Source organism: Euwallacea fornicatus, chromosome 23, assembly GCF_040115645.1.
Source record: "Euwallacea fornicatus isolate EFF26 chromosome 23, ASM4011564v1, whole genome shotgun sequence".
NCBI lineage: Eukaryota > Metazoa > Arthropoda > Insecta > Coleoptera > Curculionidae > Euwallacea > Euwallacea fornicatus.
Window position 1 is genome coordinate 2746496 of NC_089563.1, and position 9348 is coordinate 2755843.

The following is a 9348-nucleotide window of genomic DNA, read 5'->3' on the forward strand; positions in this document are numbered from 1 at the left end:
GCGGATGTGAGACCCAAGTCGGTGTAACGACAAGGTAACGTACAGGCTTAAGGAGTAGTCTAATATGAACGTCTGAAAACGAGCACGTTTCCAATTTTTATTAATTATTCCAAGTAATTGGGCAATTTTCCCCTTTAAAGGTATGATTCAAGTAACAGTAAAATTATTTTTGATGGTACATCATTAGAGTCCAACAAAAATTAGTGGTACTTAAAGCAACGATTTCTTTGATATAGTAATACGTGACTATTACGAAAAATTGCGGATTTTTTTTACTTATCTTCCACACAAACATCGGCAAGCCTTCGGGGCCGTAGAGGGAATAGGGGTACTCTAGACATAGGAGATTAACACGGGAAATAGGTTTATAGTTTTTTGGGCCGGCACGAACTGCCCAATCGAAAAACTTTCACGTGAAGGTCATGGCATCCAAGACCGGCCATCGGCAATCTTCTAATTAAAGCCGTTTTGGCTCGAAACGCGTGCAAATTTCAAAAATTTGAATGTCCCGCGCAATCGTTCGATGCCGCCACTGGTCCGAGCCAAGGTCGGAATTAAGCAGACGCAAAGTCGCCAACCGTACAAGCGTAAAAACCCCATGTCAAGTGATTTATTTTCCTTTTTTATTTAAACTTTTATTTAAACGCAACACCAAAGACAAGCGAAAAAAATTAATTAAACAACTACCTACATATTAAAGTTCGGACAAACAGGTGAGCGAATCAACAGAAAAACCTTTAACACTGTTTGCAAAAAGATTTATGACTATTGGTCGAAGACGGCACCGACCAATCCGACCAATCGCACCCCGAGCAGTTACGCGGGACATTCAAATTTTTAAAATTTTGAGACGTTTTTCAAACCAAAACGGCTTTAGTTACAAGATTGAAAAAATTGCGAAACGATGGCCGACCTCGAGTGCTATGGCCTCTGTGTAAAAGTTTTTCAATTGGATAATCCAGGGTTCGTCCCATTTATTTATTACAACGAAAAATTGTACAATTCGACATTTGGTTAAAACAACGATCTTTAATCAAAGTGCTTTTTCCCTCGGTCTCTTCTAACGATCACCCCCCCAAATACCATACGACAGGCCAAGTTCCTTGAAAGTTCTTTATGGCCGAGTTCTACTGTAGCAGGAATTTTAGCAATGCAATGCCTTTTGAGGTTTCTCGTTAACGACCGATCGATATTTCACCAGGACAAATCAAACACAAATCACTTTTAGATGCTAATTATCATTTCCGAGAAACAATTATTATTCGAATCGGTATAATGGCAGGCCATTGACCTAGATATCCTGAGGGAATATCACGGCTAAAACTTATAAGAGGTCTTACATCTATCGAATGAGTGAATCGGTCATCCTAGGAGTTCTTTTCTTCTATTGTCTCCATAAGCCCGTGGCGTCAAAGCAATTTTCAATTAGGGCAGATTCGTCATATTAAAAAATATCAATGTTAAAGAATGCATACTATAGTATCTGTAGTATCATTAATTTTTAAGGATACAATCCTCTGCAGCTTGGCACCATTAAAAGATCTGATACGATGGCACGCCATCGTTGACACCGCACTTCCATGGCATAATTACGACAACCATAGCAACGAAACTGTTGCCATTATCACAGACCAATAGGAAACCCCGATAACTTCTTTAAATGCAATTCAGGAAAAATTAATGATGTGTGTTCGCTGGAATTTTCCACATAATCGCTCAGGAAAGCGTTTCAGGTAAATTACCTTGAGGCGAGGTTGCCGAGACTGCTCACGCAATGCTCGGCGATGATTTGACAATCTGAAGACTCCATTATCGTACGAAGTGCACAATTTGGCATCGGCGGTGTATCCATTATGACGTACATGTAGAAGGTTAACGCGCGTAAAGTCGTGTTTTTGAAAGTTAGTTCTTGTAACACGCGAGCAGACAGTAAACACAAAAATCGACCTATTTTAACTATTTGTTGCGTACCTTCTAGATCTATCAAAAATGGAGTCGTGCGGAATGAATTTCATTAAGTACATCCTCTTTATTTTCAATCTAGTATTTGCGGTGAGTAGGAATTTACTATTAACTTTTCATCGCCTACCTACCCTATTCTTTACATAGAGTTATGAATTAATCCTCATAGAGTTTCACTGTTGATATAAGTATCTAAATAATCGTTATTACAAATAGGTTACACGGAAAAGAACTTGCAAAACCACGGGTCTGCAAGTGCTTAATGAGCAACACTTACCTACAGAAAAGGAGATGTGTTGAAACGTGTCGTTGAGCATCTTGTACATAGGACATAATGTGTTGTACAGTACGCGCTTCGCAACTCCCCTTGCTCGATTGATGTCCTTTCACGTTTCAGAGACCACACTACTCTTCCTCGTTACAGTCATTTTGTCGATGTCCTCCTTTCAGCACTCAAAGCAGAGCTGAGACCGTTCCGGTCTCTTAAAACCCTTGGTAACTTCACCAAGCCCCAGTATTACAAGGATCCATCAACTTCTATGCTTTTCTCAGTTTTGCAACATACATATTGAAGCCTGACAGCAGTATCCGAGAAAAACATTTCAGCCTCGTCTTCGATAATAGAAATTGTTACTGCTTAATTATATTTGAGTTTGAGTTCTTCGTAAAGTTTCCCAACGCGTAGTCTTTTTCCGTTAGTGCTCTTCATTCACTTGGCTCAGCGTCTCCGGATCGTTTTCACTTTACGTTGCGACATCCGTAGTCTTTCTATTTCCTGCGACTTCTTCCAGTTCGTCCTTGCCCTGCCAACAACTTCTCCCATTTGCTTTCCTTCTTCTTTCCTCCATTATTTTTCTTCCCATAATATCCTCCGCCATAGTTTCGCATTCCATCCGTTTCCTCTCATTCTTCGATAGTTCTCTCCCTATTGCCTCACACTCTAGTTTCAACTCATTCGCTCTTGTTCTCTTTCGTTTCACACAATATATTTTCTGGAGCATCTGCAATTTCCTTCTAAGAGAACTGGTACTGACTCGGTTTCAGCCTCTATTCTGCACAGATATTCACCAGAAATCTCCATGTCCTGTACACATCTGTATCGGCCCATGATTACGCTGCGTCCATGCAAAAATTTTGTCTCCCATGTCCTTCATCATTTCTTTAGGATTCTCTCGCTGGCTTCCATTCGACTTTCCTTCCCACTTTCTCACACGAAACCCCTCACTTCCACTTTTTTTTTTTGTGGGGAGGTGAAAATCTTCCAAAAACATCTGGATGGGGATCTCTGCTAGCCCGACATTATCAACCGAGTAGTGTAGGATTTGAGCGTATCTCACTACTCACCTACCCACTAAAACCACATCCCCTCTTCTGCCTCTCCTCCATTCTTAGCCTAACCTGAACTAATCTACCGATAAAGTATTATGCAAACGTTAATTCCAAGGTGTTGTCCATAAACAGAATAACTGACGCAGTATATTAATCTGAAGAATTTCATTAATGTATTGCATCAGTAAGACCAGAGCAATTTAAAAAGGCATAAAATATATTTGAACTTTTCTTTAAATTTATTGTTTTTGAGCAAATATGTTCGATATTTTTGGATCGATTAGAACATACATAACCTGAAGGACATTCTACATTACTGTATTACGCATGTTTCAGAATAAATTGATACCTCTGAACATACTTATCGACACTTTACAAGAATCTATTATTAAAATATGTAGAGTTTATATTTTGATATTAAATTTTATCGATTCAGTACCTATCACATTCCATTGTGTTAGTTTTCGGTGATTTATAGCATAAAGGAAATGGAGGTCACCCATTCAACTTCACTGAAAACCTTTGAAGGTTATAAAATAATTTGTTCAAATTATAGGGTGATTTACTGGGAACTTATACCCTTATATAAGCGGTATGTAGGGCAATAAGTGCAAAGAAGTTTTGAAGCGTAGCAGAAAGGCAATCAAAGGACGAAAAAGTTACGGTGATAGCTTATGCACGCCACTTTCTCCATACCAAGTAGGTGCCCAAATAAACTGAACAAGAAGTGGAACAAAGTGGCATGGCCAAAGAGACGAAAGTGTAGAACCTTACGTGGTTTTACTGTCACGATTCCAGAGAGCTACCTCTGAAATTGAAAGAGGAAAAGGGCCCAAATGGTAAAGATACGAAAACGTGTCAAATAGGCGTAACTTCAGGGCAATTTAATACCGATTACCCGGGCATAAAAGTTCAATGTTGCTTTATTATATACGCCGATGAGGGGAACGAGTTTTCTAATTTGAGAGAATTAGGCCCTGCATTGAGCACCTCGCGGTGCTTAGTCTTGCTGTTATTTTCAACCACTTCCCTGTAATTTGAGCGTATTTCAACCGTCCTTACATGTCACTACCTGCAGGAAAGGCATATCACTGGGATTGGTTCGCACGTGTGAACTCACATTACAACCTGTCATTGTTATTAGTTCAGAGGTTGTACTGTGTGCAGTGTACCGCGTGTGTGAAGTACGGGCTAGTCAAACCTCTTGTAAAATTGAATTTTACATGACGATATTTTTCCGTTATAAGAGTTTTATTTTGCTTCAAGATTAAGAATTAACGTTCTTGATTCCTGACGGTACTCATGAGTACCGTCTTTTTCAAATCATCCAAAAACGACAAAAATTGGCTAAAATTGTTTTTTTTTTGCATTTCTTTTAAGAATAATATACCGGGTGTTTCTTGATGGGTGGTAAAAAATAAAATGCGTCACGACAAAGTGAAATCATGAGCTTATTTTAAGACAAAAACTTCATATGGAGACACGTCTTAAATCGCTTTCGTTTTACCGACGGTTGGAGTTTCATTCCTTTTTCGATTTTCGTCGATTTCCTCGTTGTTTGTGAAGATAATTAAGTCAAATTTCGTAATAACAATCATTTTAGCATTACGAATGAACTGAAATAAAAATTACTTAAAATACTCTACAGGACGTTACTTTTTTCGTGATCGCTCCCACTATTTTACATTAGAACTGTATTTATGACATTTTTAGATTTTATTCATTGGCCTCATTTAATTCCTTATGCCTTTTACTAACTTTCCTGCCTCATCAGTTTATTTGTTAGGGACAATAGTTTGAGAGATATTTGCAAAAATCAAAACTCCTAATTTGGATTATAGTCAAACTAATTGCTGAAGATATCTGGTCAAACTGCAAGATTCTGCCCCTCTTCTCACGAACTGCAGGACTCCATGATAAAGTTTCAGGTGTATTTCTGATAGTTTGACAAGCATTTACAATTTTTCAACAATTCACCACCTCGCCGTTTTATCACATCCTTAAGCGAATCCGGACGAACATGAATCGATATTTCTGCACATATCTATTAAATTATTGTGCCTAATGAAAAACTGAACGTTCAACAAAGCGAATCAGAGGCACAGGGGATCAAAGTAAGTTCATGAATAAAATGAAAAAATTTTCAGAAAAAACTTCTGATGTAAAGTGCTCAGAGCTACACGGAAAAACCGACACGCTCTAGAATATTTTAAATAGTTGTTATTTCAGATTTTTCGCAATACTAACGTGATTGGTACTACCATTGTTGAGTTGATTATTTTCACAACTAATAAAGAAGTTTATGGAAATGGAAAAAAAATTAAACTGCAACACCTCGTAAATCAATATGGAGGAAATTTAGGACAAACCTTTGTATGAAGTTTTTCCCTTAAAATCGGGTCATGGTTGACCCATTTCATTTTTTACCATCCATTAAGAAGCACCCTGTAGCATAATAAATGAAACAAATAATTTATTTTTTGTTGTTAGGCACAGATTCGGGCACTAAACTGCTAAGTGACCTAAACCAATCTGTTTCGCTAGAAAATTCATTCAATATTTTTCAAGGATCTAATATGTCGCATTAAACTCTTCCAGAAATGTTCTCGATTTTTTTCACTGCATTTTAAGAACTTTTTCACGAAGAAAATCTCGAAAAAGACACCTGGCTTGGTGCCCTAGCGATCAGGTTATGTGAGATTTTCCTGCGCATCTATCCGCCAAAAACTTGGGATTCTTTTCTAATCAGGAGTCAGGGAGGGGTGAACTCGGTGGTACTTACGTCTTACCTCGGTTTTACTGCATTGGATTAAGTCTTTTGAACACTGTATCCCTTCCGCACCTTTTCTTCCACCATTGCACAAATGGTATTGCCACAGCGGCCCCATTTGTTTGTACCCTCGACCATTTCTTCTAACAACGATTTTGGTGTTAACACGTTCAAGCGCGCGTTTAGTCTTTCCCTTTGCGTCTGATAATCTAGACGTAGAAACACTCAGTATTCCTCGGTACCGATGATTCCGCAAGTCTTACACTTCAAGTCGGTTTTCCCTATTCGGTGTGTGAATGGGGCGCCTGAGTCAGGCGGTAGTGAGTTCAGGGGTCCGTGCTTGTATAAAGTCAAAATTTCGAGGTCAGGGACTAATCTCTTAGTCCACTTGTGTTCTAGAGTTGTCCAAGATGCCTTCCACTTCCGAGTGGCTGTCCTTCAGGCCGCTTGCCTGTCCGCTTCATCCGTGAAGAAACTTTGATATTTGTACGATCCTGCAGAAAGAGGTCGATCGGAAGAATCAACACATCAACGGCCTCGAGGGACACAATCCGGTGTACGCTCATGACCTACGTCAGAGCTTTCTTCTCTATCTTCAGCGTCACATGAACATACTTTTTAGTCCTCATCATCCAGCACCAAAGTGGAGGCGCGTCTTAAGATTTAGAATTAACTAGAATAATTGATTAAAGTGTGTTGATTCGTTCTCAAGGCTTCTTAAATTCTATTTAATCAAACGTATAGTAGCTTGGAGTGCTATCTGAACAACTACTAGCCCCTCAATTTTGATACAAATTTGGGTATTTGTAATGCATAAAGATTTAATTTACGAACATTCTATTGTAGATATCTGGATTAGGAATTATTATAGCCGGAGGCCTAGTGTTGGCCGACGTTTCTGACTTCAAACATTTCACCACCAGCGACCTCCTCGGTCCTCCGATAGTGCTAATAGTAGCAGGATCCATAGTCTTCATCATAGCTTTCCTTGGATGTTTTGGAGCTATCAGAGAATCGTATAACTTGCTGTTAGCTGTAAGTCACCGTCAGCCTTGAAACGGTGACTGGAATAACCTTTTGGTTTTATTAGTTTGCAGGATTGCTTGTTATAATATTCGTGATAGAATTAGCCGTTGGAATAGCTGCTGCGGTTTACAAAGGGGACTTTGAAGGCACCTTGAAGAACACTCTTCGAAAATCCATGAACAATTACACGAATAAGGTGGAACAAGTGGCTTGGGACCATCTGCAGAAAAAGGTACCTGGGTACTACGTTATTGCACACATTTGAGTCTCGCGGGAATTAGTAGCTAATTATCTAAAAGAAGCGAAGTTCCATCAACAATCGAGTGCGGGTCCGCGCATGTTAGGCACAATAATTTTCAGGCGCGCGCATGTATGTTAAAATTACTACCTGCGCGCGATTATATCTTTGCCCGCACACAAGTGTTCCTAAAAATTTATTATCATGACGTGTGTGATTTGGTAGTGAGTGCAAAAAAATGCTATTTTCGGTTCGTAGATGTCTGCGGTAAAGTTCCTTTACCGCACGCTTGTAAAAAACCTTATTATTAGCGCCTGTACTCGCCTCTCTACAAGGCGTTTTACATGTGATGGAAAATAATGGATGACATAACGCCTTAATAAACAAGTCCCATATATTGCGTGCTTTAATGCGATAATAACAGAGGGACAAAGCTAAATATTTGTAATACTAATAATTCATTACGACTCCACCTGTTTACTACCGGGCTTCTAACATTGCTTTATATCTTTGCCCCGGACCCACCCTAAAATCGTATTAGCAATTCTGTCACGCACATGTCGAGCCTTATTATTGATGTATTGATATTTTGACTTTATATTTTTGCTATTTCAGATAAAATGCTGCGGAGTCGACAAACCTCAAGATTGGGAATCGACTCCCACCAGTAAGTGGCCGAAGTCTTGTTGTTACGACAACAGCGATCCTTCTCGCGTGCCCAACAATGAAACGCCCTTGGAGGATGATACTTGCAAGGGTCAGTCATTTGGAACCCACGTCTACAACACAGGGTGTTTCCAAAAGGTGAAGAGCAAGATTGAGGGGAACACCAAGGTGTTGATCGGCGTTGGGATTGGTATAGCGTTTGTGGAGGTAAAATAATTGAAGATTTTGTTCCTTTAATCTTCGTGTCTGTCCTGTATTTTGACAGATTGTGGGAATCATTTTGGCATGCTGGTTGGCGTATACAATCAAGAAGGAAAAAGATCCGCAGAAGTAAAAGGTGGAATTCGATAAAAAGATTATCTACCGAATATATTTATGTTTACTAGAAATGAATTGGAACGAGATTTGCCTCATAAAAATGGGAAAATGCATAATCTAGGGGTCGTTTTCTTAGGCTTATTAGAGTGAAAACCTTTTACGATTTTGTGTCACAAAGCACAAATAAGTACATATCAATAGTAATTAGGAATCATTTTCATTGTGTCCTTGGTTGATAGTATTTTTTCTTAAAATATTTCCATTTAAGCTATTTATTTTCCTGTTCATTTCATCCGTTGTGTCTTTTCAGCTGCCCCGTCGCTTAACAATCCATATAAAATATGTCTTAAAATAGCCCTATAATTAAACTATTTATTTGTCATTTCTAGGTGTCTAGAGATAAATTTCCACCATGTTCAAAAGTATTTTTACTACCTGTACAGAAAATAATTTTAAATAGAAAATCTTTCCACAGCCTTTTAGGGGAGAAAACCGCATTTTCACCATCTAGGGAGTGAAGGACTTTCATTTACAAACAAATACATGTAATGTAATGTTAATAACACTAACCTTGAGTTTAGTCAAATAGAAAATTGATTTTCTGTGAGGAATAGTTTATTTTCGGATTTTCTGCGTTCACACAGAAAGGTAAATAATAAAAAAATAAGAATTAATACAACATAATGACAAAAAAAGTAGAGAAACTGTAAATTCTCTGAACAGTAATGAAACACTTTCCACATCGGCATGTAATACGCTTTTACTACCTAGGAAGCGAAAGCATTTTCCACTCTCATAGTAATTTACAGGTTGGAGGAAGGTACTGCTTTTCCTTCCACGCATTCTTTGCTTCTAAAAAACTTCAAACGAGGCAAGTAAAATCAGTATTTTCGTCTCTTATTATGTAAACATCTGTTTTCTGAAACATACACATTTAGGTAGGTAGGTACCCTATATTTTCAATGGTCTCAGTATCAAATTGATCTCATTCGGTCGGTTCAAATATCTCATCATATCATATTTACTATGGTGGTTGTTT

General features: G+C 38.5%; 1 protein-coding gene across 1 annotated transcript; it reads left to right on the top strand.

Annotated features, from left to right (window-relative positions):
- The first annotated feature begins 1902 nt into the window (after positions 1-1902).
- Positions 1903-8916, top strand: LOC136346584 (CD63 antigen-like). The gene is made up of 5 exons (XM_066295877.1): positions 1903-2052; positions 6908-7096; positions 7152-7319; positions 7941-8198; positions 8257-8916. Exons 1-5 carry the CDS (start codon positions 1990-1992, stop codon positions 8323-8325), a joined length of 747 nt encoding a protein of 248 aa, XP_066151974.1. The 5' UTR covers positions 1903-1989; the 3' UTR covers positions 8326-8916.
- The last annotated feature ends 432 nt before the right edge of the window (positions 8917-9348 follow it).

Excerpts from the sequence above, each read along its gene's own strand:
- LOC136346584 (XM_066295877.1), top strand. The coding sequence starts at position 1,990 with ATGGAGTCGTGCGGAATGAATTTCATTAAGTACATCCTCTTTATTTTC. Across the intron at positions 2,053-6,907 it reads TTTTCAATCTAGTATTTGCG|ATATCTGGATTAGGAATTAT; the intron begins GTGAGTAGGAAT and ends ATTCTATTGTAG. Across the intron at positions 7,320-7,940 it reads GGGACCATCTGCAGAAAAAG|ATAAAATGCTGCGGAGTCGA; the intron begins GTACCTGGGTAC and ends TTGCTATTTCAG.